The sequence below is a fragment of the Canis aureus genome, chromosome 16 (genome assembly GCF_053574225.1).
Source record: "Canis aureus isolate CA01 chromosome 16, VMU_Caureus_v.1.0, whole genome shotgun sequence".
NCBI classification, from domain to species: domain Eukaryota; kingdom Metazoa; phylum Chordata; class Mammalia; order Carnivora; family Canidae; genus Canis; species Canis aureus.
The window spans coordinates 20,180,100-20,201,951 of NC_135626.1; the positions used below are offsets into that span (position 1 = coordinate 20,180,100).

A 21,852-nucleotide genomic window follows, 5' to 3' on the forward strand; every position below is an offset into this window, starting at 1 on the left:
TTTACAGTCACTAAAACAAAACAAAACACTTATGTGTGAATGTAACAAAACGTGTAGAATTTGTATGCTGGAAACTACGAAATGCAGATAAATCAAAGACCTAAATTGATGGAGAGACATACTATGTTCATGGATTGAAAAGACTCAACATAATAAGGATGTTGACTCTTCCCAAATTGATAGACAGGTTTAATGCAATTCCTATCGAAATCCCAGCAAGATTTTTTAGAGATAGAAACATCATTCTGGGGCACCTGGGTGGCTCAGTGGTTGAGCGTCTGCCTTTGGCTCAGGTTGTGGTCCTGGGGTCCTAGGATTGAGTCCTGCATGAGATTCCCCGTGGAGCCTACTTCTCCCTCAGACTATGTATCTGCCTTTCTTTGTGTGTCTTCTCATGAATAATAAAATCAAGAAAGAAAGAAAAAGAAAGAAAGAAAGAAAGAAAGAAAGAAAGAAAGAAAGAAAGAAAGAAAGAAAGAAAGAAAGAAAGAAAGAAAGAAAAAGAAGGAAGGAAGGAAGGAAGGAAGGAAGGTAGGTTTTAAAATTTACGTGAGAAGGCAAATAAACTGGAATAGGTAAAACAATTTTTTTTACTATGCATTTATGTATATATGTATGATTTTCTAAGTAATTTCTACACTCAACATGGGGCTCAAACTCACAACCCCAAGATCAAGAGTTGGATACTCTACCAACTGAGCCAGCCAGGCATCTCATTAAAACAATTTTTAAAAGGATGAATAGGGAAGCCTGGGTGATTCGGTGGTTTGCTGCCTGCTTTCGGCCCAGGCTGTGATCCTGGACCCCCAGGATTGAGTCCCACATGGGGTTCCCTGCATGGAGCCTGCTTCTCCCTTGCCTGTGTCTCTGCCTCTCTCTCTCTCTCTGTCTCTCATGAATAAATAAATAAAATCTTAAAAAAAAAAAGAGATAATGAATAAAAGATCAGTCTACTGGATTTTAAAACCTTATGTGTCTCCAGTAATTATACTGTGTGGTACTGACAGAGGGGCAGACCCATAGATCAAAGTTAAAAACAGAGAACTTAGAAAAAGACTCACATAAATATGTCCAATTAATTTTTGACAAATGTGGGACAACAATGGAGGAAAGACAGCCTTCAAGGGTGTCTGGGTGGCTCGGTGGGTTAAGCATCTGCTTTCAGCTCAGGTCATGATCCCATGGTCCTGGGATCAAGCCTCGTATCAGGCTCCTGCATAGCATGGAGTCTGCTTCGCCCTCCCCCTGCTTGTGTTCTCTGTGTGTGTGTGTAAAATAAATAAATGAAATCTTAAAAAAAATGAACTATTAAAACTTAACAGTAAAAAACCAATCTAATTAGAAAAATGGGTAAAAGACATTTCCACTGGGATGCCTGGGTGGCTCAGTAGTTGAATGTCTGCCTTCAGCTCAGAGCAGGATCCCAGAGTCCTGGGATCAAATCCCACATCAGGCTCCTCGCAGGGGAGCCTGCACCTCCCTCTGCCTATGTCTCTGCCTCTTTCTCTGTGTATCTCATGAATAAATAAAATCTTTAAAAAAAAAAAAAGATATTTCCACCAAAGAGAATTTACAGATGGCAAATAAGCATGTGAAGAGATACTCAACATCATTAGCCATTAAAGAAATGTAAACTGAAACCACAGTGCAAGACCACCACACATTTAGCAGAATGGCTCAAATAAAAAGTGGTGACAACCAATCCAGGGAGGATTCAAAGAATATGTTGCTGGTGGGCATGTGAAAATGGCTTAGCCCCTCTGGAAATCAGTTTGTCAGTTTCAAAACACACAACATGCAGCTTTTCTGCAGCCCTCAGACCTTCACTGCAGCCACACATACCACTACCACCACCATGACACACTGTTCTTACCTCCATCAGACAAGTGCTTTGTCTTCTGCCTCAGAGGACTTAGCAAATTTCCACTCACCTTTTAAGGTTGACTTTGCTCCCTGATCTTCAGGCAGATATGGTCAGCCCCCTTCCTTTCTTGGTGCTACTCTAGCAATGGTAGCACCTTTCTTGGTGCTACCAATGATCCCGTGGTTGATTCTTACCTACACCTGAGGCTGTCCCCTTAGTGTCCACTCCTCCAGGAAGCAGGGGCTCCAGAGTGAATCAGGTCTAGGCTAGGATCTTGACTACACTAGTCACCAGTCATGACCTTACACAAATTAGTTCACATCTCTTGAGCCTAAGTTTTATTGTCTGAAAAGTAGAATAACAAAAACAGTAGGGGATCCCTGGGTGGCTCAGCGGTTGAGCATCTGCCTTCAGCCCAGGGCGTGATCCTGGACTCCGAGGATCAAGTCCCACATCGGGTTCCCTGCATGGAGCCTGCTTCTCCCTTTGTCTGTGTCTCTGCCTCTCTCTCTCTCTCTGTCTCTCATGAATAAATAAATAAAATCTTTTTAAAAAAATTTTTAAAAAAAATTTAGCATTGTGCCTGGCATATAATAGGGGCTCAATAAATGCCAATTCTTATAATTGCTATAATTCTCATCAGTCAAACACTCTCATCCCTCCAAGCACACAAGCCGATTTGGAATACTGGGCTCCTTTATCTGTTTAAACAAAATGAGTCAGCTGTGAACAAAATCTTAAGTTCACAGTCCAAGGGAAAGAAAGCAGGGGCGGCTGGCTGGCTCAGTTGGTGGAATGTGAGACTTGATCTCAGGGGTTGTGGGTTCAAGCCCCATGCTGGGTGTGGAGACTGTTTAAAAATCTTTTAAAAGAAAGCAATATTTAAATTAGCTTCAGAGGACAAATATTACAATCCATGAATATCTAGAATTAAGTTAGGTTTTAGTCATTTCTGTGAAAAGGCAGATTCTATAGGTATAGATTTAAGATGCAACTCTCCTACGGAGGATAAGAAATAAAGATGTTCAATAAATACTTGACAAATGAAAGGAATTAGATGAAGATGTTCTGGAGAAAATAATCTATTTGCATTCATTCAATGCAACATTTACTCTACACATGTTATGTATCAGGCACTATGCTTGGTATCAGATGCACAGAATATGAGAAAGTATAAGTAACTTGTCATGAGTTACAATGATATCTGCATTAAAATGACTGGAGACAAGGAGTGCCTGGGTGGCTCAGTTAGTTAAGCATCTGACTGAGGGTCATGATCTCAGTTCCTGGGTTCAAGCCCCACATCAGGTTCTGCGCTCATTGGGAAGTCTGGTTCTGCCTCTCTCTCTGCTCCTCCCCCAGTTTGTGTTCTCTCTCAAATCAATGAATAAAATCTAAAACAAAAAACAAAAAAACTAGAGACACAAGAAATCCTTTTCTCCCTCTACTTAAAAGATTAAAATTGGATTCATCAAATCTCACAGAAGAAAAAATACACACATTTAACTTTTAGTTTTTTATTTTGTTTCAGACAGCTGGACGAGGCATCTACATTCTAGCACATCTTCTTAACAATCACTAAACAAATGAAAGACGACTTACTTATATATAAAAAGGCAAGGGAAAAAGGTCATGATTGTCTAACAGGGAATTTGAATCCCCAAATAAATTATCTTACAAAAATATCAAACTTGCTTTTCCACATCTCTACTGTTAAAAATGAAGGGAAAAAAATTCACATTAAAAAAAGTCTGCAGGCTGGTATAGCAAGATAATCATTTTTACATACTAAGTAAGTCCTTCAAATAAATATTTTAAACAAATTTAAGTTTTTCAAAAAAATAGGTCAAGTATTTACCCTATATTTGTTTGGTCCACCAGAAGACCGTTTATAAAACTGACATTAAACTGGACTGTATGTAGCTCATACCCTATGAGTAGTAACATACATATCACTGAGGCTGGGTATGCACAAGTGCATATTACATATATGTGAATGGCTACTGCTGTACATACTACTTTCATAAGTAGTTTTACCCTGTAAAAATCCTATAGCCTATCACGAATCAAACTGCAAGGAAAGAAAAAAGAAAATACTTTGCCTATTGTAGACACTTGTTCAGTAATTGTTAATAACGCAAAAATTATCACACTTTTGGGACTTAAAGATTACTGAACATGAGATAAAATTCAATACTGCTGACAAATACTTGAATATGGAGAGCATATTCACCACTCAGGTGGAGAGCACACAAGTGAACGTATATTATAGAACTCTGGTGTCTCGCTGGTCTCTTCCTATTGCTTGATCCTAGAGTTTTACATGACCTTGGATCCTTAGAAGATATAAATTTAATCAGATAATGTTAAGTTTTTCTGTTCTAACAATCAACTTTCCAAGAAGTACACAGTGGAAGGATATAGGGCTTTCTGTATCTCCTCATACTTTAAAGGCCAATTTCATTTTTTATCGTGATGCTGTTAATTGAAATTAACACTATGCTACAAGGAAGGCTGACCATACTACAGTTTTGTCCATAATAGTCAAATCTCTTATTACTGATATATTCCAAAATAAATCCAGTAAACTATTTCCACTTCCAATGGCTTAACTACGAGATGAATCTAACAATTTTTTTAAAACCAATTACAATTAAACTGAGCTGGGGACAGTACGTTTAAAACCCTGTAAAACCACAGCCAATCACTCAAAAATCTAGAATACCAACACTTTCCATCCAGGATAGAAAAAAGAGCATCCAAAATAAAGAGAACAACAGGACTGCTCAAGTAACCAATCAAAAACCACTTCTCTGTTATTTGAGCTAATAGTTACTCGAAGCTTGAAGTTTCCTCCTTCGTTATTATTGGTGGATCCTAGAGTCACAGCTTCAATGTCAAATGTGACAGTGGACCCAGAGGTAACTGCTGGCAACTGATTAGTCATTTCTTTTCCATTTACAAAAACTGCACCTAAAATGTTAAGGTAAAGAGTCATTTACACATGAACAATAACAAAAAACTGAAACGGATTCAAGATGACTGATATCACAGGTCATTTCCCAACTCAGATCAAGAAAACATTTTAGAGTGCCAACTGGTCAAAAAGAATGCATTTCAATATGATAATTAAACCCCATCCCCAAGGCAGGAGAAAAAGTTAAAGCTTTAATCACTTCTTAGAGTTTGGTCCAGGGTTCTAATGTTTTAGAATAGAGTTTCCCCACATGGACAGCATCAAAAGAAACATAACTCAATTACAAGATTAGATCTTGTGGAATAGCAACATAGTTGAATATGAAATAAACAAGAATCTTGTTCTACTATTGATTGACCCATACCACAAAATATTAACACATCTCAAGAGGGGATTTTATTATTTTTTTTTTTTAAAGATTTTATTTATTTATTCATGAGAGACAGAGAGAGGCAGAGACACAGGCAGAGGGAGAAGCAGGCTCCATGCAGGGACCGCGATGCGGGACCCGATCCTGGGACTCCTGGATCATACCCTGGGCTGAAGGCAGGTGCTAAACCGCTGAGCCACCCAGGGATCCCTCAAGAGGGGATTTTAAACGTATAATTACTGTAGGTGTGACTGGGTGGCTCAGTCGGTTAAGTGTCTGCCTTTGGTTCAGGCCATGATCTCAGGGTCCTGGAAAGGAGCCCTGCTTCGGGCTCCCTGCTCAGGAAATCTGCTTCTCTCCTTCCCCACCCTTCTCATACTCTCTCAAGTAAATAAATAAAATCTTTAGAAAAATAAAATTAAATAAAAAATAAAAGTGTGATTACTATAGAGTAAGAGGTCAAAGAACTCTAGGGAGATAGAACAAATTAACTAAACCTTCGTTTCAGTTCATCAATCGATGTTGAATTTAGATGACCTACACACACAGAATCCAGAGACAGACTGCCTGGTCCAAATCTCAACTCAGTTACCTCTAAGCTATGGGAGTTTAAGCTGGTCACTCAACCTCTCTGTGGCTCAGTTTTCATCATCTATAAAATGAGTGTAATACTTCTCCCTACCTCAACAAGTTGTTAAAAGGATTAAATGATTTATTATTTGTAAAGGGAATAGAATAATGCCTGGTACACAGTAGCCATACAGATATATCATAAAGACTTAAACTTTCTCATCTCCTGCTACAAATGTGTGATGTTATGACAGGTTCATATCTTATTACTGTAATTCATGTATTTCAAAAATAACACCAGTTATTTATCTCTTACCATTTGTACTAATGCACACTGCTTGATCACGCTGCAGAGAGTCATATCCATTCTGTTTTTCTGCACACACTCCTATACTGTCTCTTCTGTCTGGCTGTCCCACAGTTTCAACTCTGTAAACATGGAAGAAAGGTCGTTAATTTTTTTTAAAACATGATATCTAACAGTTACTAAAGTTAAAAAGAGTAATCTCATCATAATTGCTCTTAATAATAGCTAACAATGATTCATTACTTCCTAAATTCCAGGCATTGATCTAAAAACTTGTATCAGTCATTTAACTGAATTCACCGAACAACCCATGAGGTAGGTGTTATTATTACCATACCTCTTTTATACATAAGAAAAAACACGATTAAAAAGAAGCTAAATAACCTGACCCTGAGCACCTAGCTGAATGCTGGACCCAAAATAGGAATTCAGGCATTCTCATTGTAGGCTCTGGAGTAACTACTTACAGCTATGACAATGCATTCCCATTTTATGTTCCAGCTCTAAACAATAGAAAATGTGTCATACTTGCCAATATAGAAACTGTTATAGTTTCTAGTGACTGTTAACTGCCATCACCATTCAATGTGAGAGTCTATGCAGTTGTTTGATTACTGTTATCAAATATTTAAAGTCTTTAAGAATAGACATTATAATTTGTATAAAATGGATAATACAATTATTAACATATTTTGCTTGGAGAACATCATATGTGGAAGGTTTAAACATTTCTTTGTGTTTTAGTCTCAAAATACATCATCACGCACTCTGGAAATAGGAAACTTACATATAGTCAACCTACATCTCTTCTACCAGATGCATCTTTCCCTCTGTTCCAGAAAGCCAGACTTCACAAGGACAGAAAAAGAAAAACTAGCAAGGAACAGAATGTAGCTTTACCCAAGGAAGATGGGATTATTTATACTTGGCATGGCTTCAAAATGTCTTTTGTTGCAAAGTGGCAAACATGCAGGATCAAAATAAATAGTCGGCGGGTTTCTGAAGTCATTTCACTTCTAAACCAGCAGTCTTAAGAAGTGTGCGGAAAAGGAGAGCCATGCCAGCAATCCTCAGTCCCAGTCCTCCTACCACAGAAACACTGCTGTTAACAATGAGATACAGACCACAATGGCTTTATGAGATTCCAGAACCCAGTTAAGAAGCTGCAGTACCCCAGGAGCACCTGGGTGGCTCAGTGGATGAGCATCTGCCTTCAGCTCAGGTTGTGATGTGGGGTCCTGAGATCGAGTCCCTCATCAGGCTTCCTACAGGGAGCCTGCTTCTCCCTCTGCCTATGTCTCTGCCTCTCTCTGTGTGTCTCTCTCATGAATAACTAAATAAAATCTAAAAAAAAGAGAGAGAGAGAGAAGAAGAAGCTGCAGGACCCCAAGGGAGCACAAGCTGAAAACAGTGGCATTGAAATGGGTAAAAAAAAAGATTTCACTTTCCCATGTCAGTCCCTGTCCCAAGCTACATAGCTCAGTGCCTGGTAAGAACTACCCCAGCTTCTGACTTTTCCTTTGGAATGGGGAGAGAGAAAGGAGTGGACCCTGCATCCAACGTTCCAACTCTTCAGAAGGTTGCCTGAAGGGCTGATTTCCGTTGTGTCTGAATGCTTTTAAGACCAAAGAAATGGAGGGGTGGAATCCAACAGCCAGTACGACTTGGTGTGATTAGAAACAGGTGCATAACTTAAGGCTTCTCTCCTTTGGAAGAAAAGAGAAGAGCTGCATGTGCTTCTGTATCAGCTTTTCACAGGGCTGCTCAAGGAAATGGTATCTGTCTGACTGCATGTAGGCACTGCTGGGGAGTTGGCAAGCTCTGGATGCCTGGTAGCCACTGAGTACAAGAGAACAAGGCTGCTTGCTGCTGTCACATCAGAGAACAGGCAGCGCCACACACAGGCACCAGAGGGAGCAAGAGATTACAAGCTCCTGAAAGACCCACAAACCCAGGGAAGTAACATCCTCCCAAAGAAGGTTGCAGAGGCCCCCCACATCTCTAGCTGAGTTCATTTGTAAGGCTCTTTTCCTGTACAAAATCAAGTCATAAAAACTGGGAGAGGGGGCTGTTTTCTCAGATGTATAGAGCCTAACACAAAACTATAAGATATATGGAGAAACAGGGAAACACGGCCCAAACAAAAAACCAAAATACACATAGGGGTGTCTGGGTGGCTCAGTCATTTAAGCATCTGCCTTTGGCTCAGGTCATGATCCCAGTGCCCTAAGATTGAGCCTCACATGGTACTCCCTGCTCAGCAGGAAGCCTGCTTCTCCCTCTGCCTCTGTCTCCCTCTGCTGCTCCCCTTACTTATGCTCTGTGAAATAAATAAAATCTTAAAAAAAAAATCAAAACCAACAACTAAAATAGATCTCAAAAAAATTATCCTAATGGGGGTGCATGGATGGCTCTGTCAGTTGAGTGTCCAACTCTTGATTTTGGCTCAGGTCATGATCTAGGGGTTGTGAGATCAAGTCCCATGTTGGGCTCTGTGCTCAGCTCGGAGTCTACTGGAAATTGTTCCCCCTTCCTCTCTCTCCCCACACTTGAGCTCACATGCACTCTCTCTCTCTCTCTCTCTCAAATAAATAAAATCTTTTAAAAAATTATCCTAATGAAATAGAGACATTTGAATTACCTGACAAGCTATTCAAAACAACTCTCAAAGATGCTCTACAAGCTCAAGAAAATAAAACATGTGTAAAATAAGAATACCAACAAAGAGATGCAAAAACAACAACAACAACAACACAGAACAACTAAACAGGTATTTTGGACCGGAAGAATAGTAACTAAAAAATTCACAGGAGGAGTGCAACATCACACAATCAAGTAGGAGAAAGAAACATCAAATTAGAAGACAGGTCATTTAAAATTATCCAAGAAAGGCTGCCTGGGTGGGTCAGTTGGTTAAGCATCTGTCTTCAGCTCAGGTCATGATCCCAGGGTCTGGGATCGAGCCCCGCATAGGGCTCCCTGGTACGTGGGGAGCCTGCTTCTCCCTCTCCCTCTGCCTGCTCTTCCCCCTGCTTGTTCTCTTGCTTTCTCCCTCCCTGTCAAACAAATAAAATCTTAAAAAAAAAAGAAGTTACCCAATGACAGGGACAAGAGAAAAAAAATGAAAAAGAATGAAGAAAAGTCTAAGGAACTTATGGAGAAGAGAGAAAGGGGCAGAATATTCATTTAAGGAAATAATGGTTGAAAATTTCCAAAATATGGAGTAGGCAATGGACATCTAGATTCAAGAAGCCTAATGGAGCAATGCTTGGGTGGCTCAGTGGTTGAGTGTCTACCTTCGAATCAGGACATGATCCCAGAGTTCTGGGATAGTCTTGCATTAGGCTCCCTGCAAGGGGTCTGCTTCTCCCTTTGCCTGTGTCTCCGCCTCTGTCTGTGTCTCTCCTGAATAAATACATAAAAATCTTTTTTTTTAAATTTTTATTTATTTATGATAGTCACACACAGAGAGAGAGAGGCAGAGACATAGGCAGAGGGAGAAGCAGGCTCCATGCACCGGGAGCCCGACGTGGGATTTGATCCCAGGTCTCCAGGATCGCGCCCTGGGCCAAAGGCAGGTGCTAAACTGCTGCGCCACCCAGGGATCCCAAAAATCTTTTTTAAAAAAAAAAAAAAACATTTTATTTATTTATTCAGGAGAGAGAGAAAGAGAGAGAGAAGAGAGGCAGAGACACAGGCAGAGGGAAAAGCAGGCTCCACGCAAGAAGCTGGATGCGGGACTCCATCCCGGGACTCTAGGACCATGCCCTGGGCCGAAGGCAGGTGCTAAACCGCTGAGCCACCCAGGGATCCCCCAATACATAAAAATCTTAAAAAAGAAGAAGAAGCCTAATGGACACCAACTAGGATGAACTCAAGAAATCACATTGAAACACATTATAATCAAATTGCCCAAAGTCAAAGACAGAATTTTTACACCATCAAGAGAAAAACGATTCATCATATACAAGGAAGTTCACATAAGACTATCAGTGAGGGCTTCTGGGTGGCTCAGCTGGTTAAGTGCCTAATTCTTGACTGATTCTGGCTCAGGTCATGATCTCTGGGTCATGAGATCGAGGCCCCGTGTCCATCTCATGACCCTGAGATCCCTGCACTCAATGGGGACTCTGCCTGTTCCTCTCCCTTTCCCTCTGTCCCTCCCCGTTCTCTCTTTCTCTCTCAAATCAATCAATCAACCGATCGATCAATCAAATCTTTTTTTAAAAGGCTATCAGTGGACATCCCAGGTGGCTCAGAGGTTTAGTGCCGCCTTCAGCCCAGGGCGTGATCCTGGAGTCCAGGATTGAATCCCTCATGGGGTTTCCTGCATGAAGCCTGCTTCTTCCTCTGCCTGTGTCTCTGCCTCTCTCTGTGTCTCTCATGAATAAATAAATAAAATCCTAAAGAAAAAAGACTATCAGTATATTTCTAAGTAGAAACTTTGTAGTCAAGAAAGGAGTGGAGTGATATATTCAAAGTGCTTAAAAGGGAAAAAAAACTCTGCCAACCAAGAATACAATATCAGGCAAACTGTCCTTAAAAAAGAGGAATAGGGAACCCTGGGTGGCGCAGCGGTTTGGCGCCTGCCTTTGGTCCAGGGCGCGATCCTGGAGACCCGGGATCGAATCCCACGTCGGGCTCCCGGTGCATGGAGCCTGCTTCTCCCTCCGCCTGTGTCTCTGCCTCTCTCTCTCTCTCTCTCTCTCTCTCTCTGTGTGTGACTATCATAAATAAATAAAATAAAAATTAAAAAAAAAAAAAAAAGAGGAATAAATAGACATTCCTACAAAAGCTGAGGGAGTTCATCAACACCAGACCTGCTTCACAAGAAAAGCTAGAAGGTAAATACACAGATAAATATAGAACACCGTAATACTATAATAATAGTAGTGGGTAAATCAGCCTAAAATACATTGTTATAGGGATTCCTGGGTGGCGCAGCGGTTTGGCGCCTGCCTTTGGCCCAGGGCGCGATCCTGGAGACCCAGGATCGAATCCCACGTCGGGCTCCCGGTGCATGGAGCCTGCTTCTCCCTCTGCCTGTGTCTCTGCCTCTCTCTCTCTATGTGACTATCATAAATAAATAAAAATTAAAAAAAAATACATTGTTATAACTATAAGATGTTTTATGTAAGCTCTACGGTAATCACAAGTAAAATACTTACAGAAGACACACTACAGAAAATGAAAAAGGAATAAAAACATGTCACTACAAAAAAAAATCAATGAAACACAAAAGATGGCAATGAGAGAGGAAAAGAGAAACCAAAAAGCTACAAGATAGCAAATAATGACAAAATGACAATAGTAATACCTTAGCTATCAATAATCTTTAAATCTAAATGGATTAAATTCCATCTATGTATTAAGCTCTATCTATGAAAGTTAGAATAACTGATAAGTATAAATATTCAATTATATTTTGTCTAAAACAGGCTCACTTGAGATTTAAGGAGAGGGTGGGAAAAGATATTCCAACAAATGGTAACCAAAAGAGAACAGAGATGGCTATACTTAAATCAGACAAAATAGATTTTTATGTCACAAAATAACAAAAGAAGCAAAGACATTATATAATGATAAAAGGTTCAACTTACCTATAAGATACAACAATTATTAATACATATGCACCTAATATCAGATCACTCAAATATATAAAGCAAATATTGACAGAACTAAAAGGAAAAATAGTTACACAATAATAAGATATTTCAATATCCCACTTTTGTTTTGTTTTTGTTTTTGTTTTAAAGATTTATTTATTTATTTATGATAGGCATAGAGAGAAAGAGAGGCAGAGATTCAGGAGGAGGGAGAAGCAGGCTCCATGCCAGAAGCCCGACACGGGACTCGATCCCGGGACTCCAGGATCACGCCCTGGGCCAAAGGCAGGCGCCAAACCGCCGAGCCACCCAGGGATCCCTCAATATCCCACTTTTGATAATAGAACATACAGATAGAGAATCAGTAAGGGCAGCTTGGGTGGCTCAGCGGTTTAGCGCCGCCTTTGGCCCAGGGTGTGACCCTGGAGACCCAGGATCGAGTCCCATGTCAGGCTTCCTGCATGGAGCCTGCTTCTCCTTCTGCCTGTGTCTTTGCCTCTCTCTCTCTATCTGTGTCTCTCATAAAAAAATAAAATAAAATATAAAATAAAAGAAAAGAAAAAGAAAAGAAAAGAAAAGAAAAGAAAAGAAAAGAAAAAAGAAAATCCGTAAGAACAGAAGATTTGAACAACACCATAAACCAAATGAACATAACAACACCAACAGAACATTTTACCCAGCAGAAGTAGAATACACATTCTTCACAAGCACACGTAGAACACTGTCCTAGACGCATCACGTTAGGTCAAAAATCGTAACAAATTTAAAAATGTTAAAAATCACACTATGTATATTTTCTTTTTTTTTTTTTTATGCTTTGACTCGCTCTTCATCTTTTTTTTTTAATTTTTTTAATTTTTATTTATTTGTGATAGTCACAGAGAGAGAGAGAGAATGAGGCAGAGACACAGGCAGAGGGAGAAGCAGGCTCCATGCACCGGGAGCCCGACGTGGGATTCGATCCCGGGTCTCCAGGATCGCGCCCTGGGCCAAAGGCAGGCGCCAAACCGCTGCGCCACCCAGGGATCCCATGTATTTTTTCTGACAATAGAATAAAACTAGAAATTAATGGCAGAAGGAAAACTAGAAAATTTCAGTATTGTCACGCTAGATGGCCATATATCTCTCAGAACAATGGGAGCATCATGTTTGGAACTCCCCCAGATCTTGCCCTTTGGTGGGTTATGATTTATACCCTTTTGCTATAACAAAACTATAATCATAAATGTATACTTTCTTAAGTTCTGTGAGTCATTCTAAAATATTATAGTGTTTGAGGGTGGTCGTGGGAACCCTGGAATTTGTAGCTATCTCTGTAGTTAGAAGTGAGGGTAGGCCCTGGGGACCCCTGAACTTGCAGCTGGTAGCTGAAGTGAGGGCAGTCTTTTGGTGGACTATGCTTTTCTTATCCTTGAGTTTGGCCAACTTGTTGCAAGTACACTTTTTCAGTAAAGATTTATTTATTTACTTATTTAAAGATTTATTTATTTGGGAAGGGGGAAGGGCAGAGGGAGAGGGAGAGAATCTCAAGCAGACTCCCAGCTAAATAGCAGGGCTCAATCTCACGCCCCTGAGATCATGACATGAGCTGAAACCAAGAGTCAGATACTTAACTGACTGAGCCACCCACATGTCCCATCAGTAAACTTTTTACATCAATAATTCAAACAAAATTTCATTAAATCAATTACAAATTGTAAAACAGAAAAGACCTTCAATACAGTGGGAAAAAAAATCCTGGAAAGAAGGAAAAAACCCTCCTAATTTGAATAAATTACAAAGTAATTCCTAAAAGCATCTTTCACCAAAACAGCATGTAATAAATAAGTTGCTCTGAACATGGAATGAACCAGGTAAGTAAATGCTAATATACCTGAGACACAGAAAATTATATTCATAGTTGACTAAGAAATAGAATGGAATTTTAAAATCACTGAATTTTTAAGTTGCAAGACAAGTAGTCAGGACATTATATCCTAAAACTACTGTAGTTGTTCTCTCACATAAAACAAGTTTTGTAAGAAACTACATAACAGGGCAGCCCTGGTGGCACAGTGGTTTAGCGCCGCCTGCAGCCTAGGGTGTGATCCTGGAGACCGGGGATCAAGTCCCACATCAGGTTCCCTGCATGGAGCCTGCTTCTCCCTCTGCCTGTGACTCTGCCTCTCTCTCTCTCTCTGTCTCTGTCTCTATGAATAAATAAAATATTTAAAAAAAAAAAAAAAAGAAACTACATAACAAAGAAAAATGCTATACAAAATAATTTATGGCAAGGTAGAGTGACTTCCTCTAATGCAAGTAAGTACAACTGAAATGTAATTAATAGAAAACTGACTTATGGGCAAGTTACTACAAATACATCCACTGCATTAAAGCAAAGGAGTAGAATGTCCTTCGTAATAATTTTTCTCAAAGTAAAATATTCTGAGAGAGAACATGGCCCAAAACAGGAGCAAATCTAAGGCAACAAGAGGTCTAACCTATTATTCCTATTACTCTGCACTTTGGCTAATTTTGATTAGATTTAAGTGACACAACCTCTTTCCTATACAATCTCAAACTTTTACATCACAGCGAATGCTTGCAGCAAAATAAAAAAATTCAGTTGCTTAGCTAATTAAATCTATGAAAAACATCCAACTTTATAATAAATATAATAAAATGAAATTTTTATTTTAGCCTAGCAGCTACAGATTTATTAAAAAACAGCAATATTTAATACTGACAAGGATTCAGTGATATCAGTATCCTCACACGCTGCTGGGAAGAGTCTAAAGTGCTTCCAGGAACACAGCCAATTAGACCATGTGTCACTAACAGGAAAACTAGCCCAAGGAATAGAAAATGACCATGTATCAACAAAGAGGGTCATGGCACAGCTTGATATATCAGAAGTAAGAGACAGAAGTACCTTGTCAACTAATGGCAAAGAAGGATTTCCGAAATATATTTGAAATAGAAATACATTGCTTACTATACAAATCCTAAAATAGCTTTTATCCTTTCTCAAAACAAAACAGATAACCTAAATTAGTCCTATATCTACTACAGAAATTGGAAATCTTCCAACAAAGAAAATTCTAGGATGGCAAATTGATTGGTGAATTCTACCAAACATTTAAGGAAGAAAAAATACCAATTTTACACAAACAGTTCTGGAAAGAAAAGAGGAAGAAACACTTCGCACCTCATTTTATAAGGCTGGTCAAAACCAAAAACATCATAAGAAAAAAAAAGAAATATCTCTCTCATGAAGAGTTATAAAAATCCCCAACAAAATATTAAAAACCAAATTTTGCAATATACATAAATAATAATATATGACAAAGTGAAGTTTCTCTGGGGAATGCAAAACTGGTTCAATGTTCAAAAATCTATCATTGCAATTCACCGTATTAACAGAAGAAAAATGGTATGATTACCTTAACAGATGTATAAAAATAGACAAAATTAAATATTCGCTTATAGATAAAACTCTCAGCAAAGCACAATTAGAAGGAAACTTTTTTTTTAAATTTTTATTTACTTATGATAGTCACACAGAGAGAGAGAGAGGCAGAGACACAGACAGAGGGAGAAGCAGGCTCCATGCACTGGGAGCCCGATGTGGGATTCGATCCCCGGTCTCCAGGATCGCGCCCTGGGGCCAAAGGCAGACACTAAACCGCTTCGCCACCCAGGGATCCCAGAAGGAAACTTTCTTAACCTGATAGAAGGTATCTACAAAAAACTTACAGCTGAGGCAGCTGGTTGGCTCTGTCAGTAGAGAATGCTACTCTTGATCTCAGGATCCCTGGGTGGTGCAGCGGTTTAGCGCCTGCTTTTGGCCCAGGGCGCGATCCTGGAGACCCGGGATCGAGTCCCACGTCGGGCTCCCGGTGCATGGACCCTGCTTCTCCCTCTGCCTATGTCTCTGCCTCTCTCTCTCTCTCTCTCTCTCTCTGTGACTATCATAAATAATAAATAAAAATTTAAAAAAAACAACCTGCTATTCAGAGTCATACTTTATTTTTTTTTTTAACATTTTATTTATTTATTCATGAGAGACACAGAGAAAGAGAGAGAGGCAGAGACATAGGCAGAGAGAGAAGCAGGCCATGCAGGAAGCCCGACATGGGACACGATTCCGGACGCCAGGATCACACCCTGGGCTGAAGGCAGGCACTAAACCGCTGAGTCACCCAGGCGTCCCTAGAGTCATACTTCTTAGCCAGTGTAATAAAGACAATAGAAAGAAATAACAAAACACTGATGAAAAACATTTTTTTAAAAAACTAAATTAAGGGGATCCCTGGGTGGTGCAGCAGTTTGGCGCCTGCCTTTGGCCCAGGGCGTGATCCTGGAGACCGGGGATCAAATCCCACGTTGGGCTCCTGGTGCATGGAGCCTACTTCTCCCTCTGCCTATGTCTTTGCCCCTCTCTCTCTCTCTGTGACTATCATAAATAAATAAAAAAATTAAAAAAAAAATAATTAAAAAAAACTAAATTAAGAAATATACAATATCCATAGATTGGAACAATAAAAATATTAAAATGACAATTACTTCCAAACTGATCTATAGATTCAAGTCAATCTCAATCAAAATCCTAGTGAAAGAATTTTTCTTAGAAATGGGCAAGCTAGGGATCCCTGGGTGGCGCAGCGGTTTGGCGCCTGCCTTTGGCCCAGGGCGCGATCCTGGAGACCCGGGATCGAATCCCACATTGGCCTCCCGGTGCATGGAGCCTGCTTCTTCCTCTGCCTATGTCTCTGCCTCTCTCTCTCTCTCTCTCTGTGACTATCATAAATAAATTAAAAAAAAAAAAAAAAAATTAAAAAAAAAAAAAAAAAGAAATGGGCAAGCTAAATCTAAAGTTAAATAGAAAGAAGAACTAGAATAGTTAAAAAGAGAATAAAGTTGGAATAATTCTACTTGATATCAAGACAATATAAATCTACAGTAATCAAGATTATAGTTCTAAGAAACAAGAAACACACAGATCAATGAAATAGAGTCCAGGAACAGATCCCACACATACAGTCAATTCATTTTGACAAAGGTGAAAGGACAATTCAATGGAGAGAGGACAGTCTTTTCAACAAATAGTGCAGGAACTATCGAATCAGATACAAAGCAAAACTCAGGGATCCCTGGGTGGCACAGCGGTTTGGCGCCTGCCTTTGGCCCAGGGCGTGATCCTGAAGACCCAGGATCGAATCCCACGTCGGGCTCCCTGCATGGAGCCTGCTTCTCCCTCTGCCTGTGTCTCTGCCTCTCTCTCTCTGTGTGACTATCATAAATAAATAAAAAAAAAAAATAAAAAAAAAATAAAGCAAAACTCAATTCAATCCATATTTCACATATTATACTAAAAGTAATTCTAAATGGCTCATAGATCTGAATGTAAAATTTAAAAACATAAAGCGTCTAGAAGAAAAAAAAAATCTTTTGACCTTTCATTAGGGCAAAGATTTCTTAGATACAACTCCAAAATGCACTGGATGTATTTCATCAAAATTAACAACTTCTACTCCCCAAGAGATATTATTAAGAAAATGAAAAGACAGGGATGCCTGATGGCTCAGTAGTTCAGTGCTTGTCTTGGGCCCAGAGCATGATCCCAGAGTCCGGGGATGGAGTCCCACATCCGGCTCCCTGCATGGAGCCTGCTTCTCCCTCTGCCTGTGTCTCTGCCTCTCTCTCTGTGTGTCTCTCATGAATAAATAATAAAATCTTAAAAAAAAAAAAATGAAAGGACAAACCTTAGACTGGTAAAAAACAAAAAACAAAAAAACAACTAACATTTTAGAAACATGTAACAAAAGACTTATATTCATCAAATTTCAATAGCCTGGGTGGCTTAGTCAGTTAAGCATCTGCCTTTGGCTCAGGTCATGACCCCAGAGTCCTAAGACTGGCTCCCTGCTCAGTGGGGAGCCTGCTTCTCCCTCTCCCTCTGCCCCCTCTCCTGCTCCTGCTTTCTCTCTCTCTGCTCTCTCTCTCAAATAAAATCTTTTTTAAAAATTTTTTATAAATAGGCAATAGATTTGAAAAGATACTTCACCAATGAAGATATACAAATGGCCAATAAGTGAGCACATGAAAAGATACTATCTTTGGCTGCCAAAAAGAAAATTAGAACGACAATAAGGTACAACTATATGTATACAGAATAGCTGAAGTTAAAAGCAAAAACAAAGGCCTGGCTAGCTCCATAGGTGGAGCATGTGGCTCTTAATTTTGAGTTCTTAATCCTGAGTTCAAGCTGCACATTGGGTGTAAAGATTACTTAAAAAATAAAATATTATGGGACACCTGGGTGGCTCAGCGGTTGAGTGTCTGCCTTTGACTTAGGGTGTGATCTCGGGGTCCACGATCGAGTTCCACATTGGGTTCCTGCGGGGAGCCTGCTTCTTCCTCTGCCTGTGTCTCTGCCTCTCTCTCTCAGTCTCTCATGAATAAATAAAATCTTTAAAACTAATAATTAATAAAAAGCAAAAACTAAACAAGTGACAATATCAAATGCAGACAACTATGAAGGACAACTGAAAATCTCATATATGCTGCTGGGAATGTAAAATGGTGCAGCTATTCTGGAACAACACAGTTTGACATACAAACACAATGGGACCCAGCAATCACAATCTTAGATATTCATTTAATCTAAATTTTTTTTAAAGATTTTATTTATTTATTCATGAGAGACACGGAGAGAGAGAGGGAGAGGCAGAGACACAGGCAGAGGGAAAAACAGGCTCCATGCAGGAAGCCTGACGTGGGACTCGATTCCAGGTCTCCAGGATCACACCCTGGGCTGAAGGCGGTGCTAAACCACTGAGCCACCGGGGCTGCCCTAATCTAAATGGTTTAATCTAAAAACTCTCAAATTAGTAAATCCAGCCTGTTTTTCTCCACCGAACTCCTGATTTGTGTATCCAACTGTCTACTCCTCATCTTCACTTGTAGGTCTAACAAGAAACTCAAATCTACTTTGTGAAAGAACAAACTGATTCTTCACCCAGAAATATGCTCTTCCTACACTCTTACATACCTCGGTAAATGACAATTCTGGCCCAATAGTTATTTAGACCAAAAGTCCTGAAGTCACACTGGACTCTCTTCTTTCTTACCTATCACAAGCAATCCACCAGCAAATCCTGTCAGTCCTTTCTTTAAAATATATCCAGATTAAAAAAAAAAAAAAAAAATCCAGATTCAGGGGTGCCTGGGTGGCTTGGTTGGTTCGGCATCTGCCCTCAGCTCAGGTCACAATCTTGGGGTCCTAGGATTGAGCCCCATATTGGGGTCCCAAGCAGGGAATCTGCTTCTCCCTCTGCTCCTCTTCCTGCTCATTCTCTCTCTCTCTTTCTCTCAAATCGATAAATAAAATCTTTAATATATAGGTAGATAACTAGATCCATCCATCCAGATTCTGACCACTCATCATTACCTCCACTGCCACATCCTGGTCCAAGCCACCATTAGCTCTCACCAACATTATTGCTATAGGCTCCTACCTAATATCCTGGCCTGTACCCATACCACTTTATAGATTGTTTTCCACACAGCAGCCAATCGACTTGTAAAACATGTCAGGTGATATCACTGGTTTGCTCAATATTCTCCAAAGGCCTTTCACCTCACTAGTCACAGCAGAGTCCTACAGAGCTAGACTGTCAAGATTAGAATCTTGGCACGGATATTAATCTGCACAACTTCTGGCAAGTTGCTTAATCTTTTTAAGTAGGCTCCACCAGCGTGGAGCCCAATACAGGGCTCAAACTCACAACCCTGAGTTCAAGACCTGAGCTGAGATCAAGAATCAGGCACTTAACTGACTGAGCCACCCAGGTGCCCCAAATTGCTTAATATTTTTACATCTCAGTTTCCATATCTCCAAAATGTGTCTACCTCATGAGGATGTAATGAGGATTTACAGACATTTACTCATTAAGTACTTAAGAACTAACACACAGTAAGGTTCCACAAATGTTAGCCACCTATTAACATTTTGTCTGCTCAACTTGTGAATTCATGAAGTCAAAAGGAGAGCATGCCCCCCTTCCCAAAATAATGGAACATAAGCCTGACTTGGTGAGGCCTTTTCTGGGAGGGAAGGGTAGAGGTGGGTCTCTGTTTGCAGTGTCAAATATCCTTCCTGTAAATAGGCACAGGTGACCTCCAAAAGGGTATTTCTTTGAGTAATTAAAAAAGAAATATAGACAGCCTATTCAAAAGTATATCCTACTTTTCTGGGATCCTCTCTGACTATACTGCCTGTCTCCATTAATCCAATCCAGACTCACTACTTGCTGTTTGTATTTTTCTACTCCCTATCTTTGGTTCTTGCTTTGGTTCCCCACCTGAACTGTCCTTTCACCTTTAGCTGCACTAAGCCTTCAACAACCCCTCATCTAGAAGTAACTTTTCCTTCCTCTATATTGCAGAGCAGTCTAGATCTCTCTTTTAAGATTTTATTTATTTACTTAGTTGTGAGAGAAAGAGCAAGTGCATGACAAGTGGGGGAAGGAGCAGAGGGAGAGGGACAAGCAGACCCCGCACTGAGCTCAGACCTGACTTAGGGCTCTATCTCATGACCCTGAGATCAAGACCGGACACACCTTCATGATATCATGTAACCCTCCATCTATAGACAAACTAAAAGCTAAAAGCTAGGGTACAAAATCCTAAAGGAGATCTACTTAGGAAACCAGCAGACTTACCTTACCTAAGTCTATATAATCAAGAGTCTGTGGGGAAAACTTCTGTCTGGCATTCCCCACATCTATCATAATAGCCAAAATCTAACCTGAAAGGACTATACATCATATTTCTAGAGGGGACCACTTTGGCAAAATACAAAACCCAGCAAAGCTGTATTCTTCCCAGAACAATGTGTTCTGTCTCAATATAAGCATAAATCAACAAAATTTCAAAGACCCTAAATTACCTTTTTTAAAAAAATTTATTTATTTAAGTGATCCTTACAACTAATGTGGGGCTTGAATTTATAACCCCGAGATCAAGAGTCGCAAGCTCCTTTAACTGAACCAGACAGGCACCCCAAAACAAATTAACTTTTTTTTTTTTTAAGATTTTATTTATTAATGAGAAACACACACACACAGAGAGAGGCAGAGACACAGGCAGAGGGAGAAGCAGGCTCCATGCAGGGAGCCCGACATCGGACTCGATCCCAGGTCTCCAGGATCACACCCTGGGCTGAAGGCAGCGCTAAACCGCTGAGCCACCTGGGCTGCCCACAAATTAACTTTTTAATCCTAGTAGAGGCTATGCCTTATTCCTAAACTTCCCAAGAAAGATTAAATTAGTAAGATTTTTAAAATATGAGGCGCTAACAGAATTGAAGATATATCTAGTATCTGGTAATGACAGAGACCAGCCTTGTACAGAAAAAGAAAGATCTCCTCAAGCTTAAATTTATTCAGGGGGATCCCTGGATGGCTCAATGGTTTAACACCTGCCTTTGGCCCAGGGTGTGATCCTGAAGACCTGGGATCAAGTCCCACATCAGGCTCTCTGCATGGGGTCTGCTTCTCCCTCTCTCTCTGCCCCCCCGCCCCAACTCTCATTCTCTGTCTCTCATGAATTAATAAAATCTTAAAAAAAAAAAGCTTAAATTTATTCAGAAAAAGTAATGCTAACACTTAACCAAAGGTAAGCATTAAACCAAGTAACCCTTTTTAAAAGATTTTATTTATTTATTTGACAGAGAGCAAGCACACAAGCAGGGGAAGGAGCAAAAGAGGTAGGAGAAAAGGAGGGGAGGAGGAGCACAGGGAGAAGTAGGTTCCCCACTGAGCAGGGAGCCTGATGTAGGGCTTGATCTCAGGACCCCAGGATCATGACATGAGCCAAAGCCTAATGCTTAATCAACTGAGCCACACAATCACCCACCAAGTGATCTCTAACAATTATCAACCCTAGTACTTCTAAAATAAAGCCCCTAAATTCTTTGACACTTCTTACATCAAGAAGTGGGATCTATGTCTCTTCTCTGGAACTCAGCCACCACGCTGTGAAGAAGCCCAAGAAAGAAACACCCAGAACCAGAATCAATTTGCTAGCTATGTGAATGCGCCATCTTGAAAGTAGATCTACCATTTCTAACTAAATTACTTGCTACTAACACATAAAATCTATCCTTGCCAAGAC

The 21,852-nt window shown here is 40.1% G+C and overlaps 1 protein-coding gene across 3 annotated transcripts in view; it reads right to left on the minus strand.

The window, feature by feature from the left end:
- Positions 1-3,365: 3,365 nt before the first annotated feature.
- CRLF3 (cytokine receptor like factor 3) overlaps positions 3,366-21,852 on the minus strand; it is a 45,847-nt gene continuing 27,360 nt past the window's right edge. For all 3 annotated transcript variants that reach the window (XM_077852108.1, XM_077852111.1, XM_077852110.1), the window contains exons 7-8: positions 6,098-6,210; positions 3,366-4,837 (exon numbers count right to left, since the gene is read on the minus strand). In XM_077852108.1, the coding sequence (XP_077708234.1) occupies positions 4,581-4,837; positions 6,098-6,210 (370 nt within the window). In that variant the 3' untranslated portion in view covers positions 3,366-4,580. The remainder of the gene's footprint in view (positions 4,838-6,097; positions 6,211-21,852) is intronic.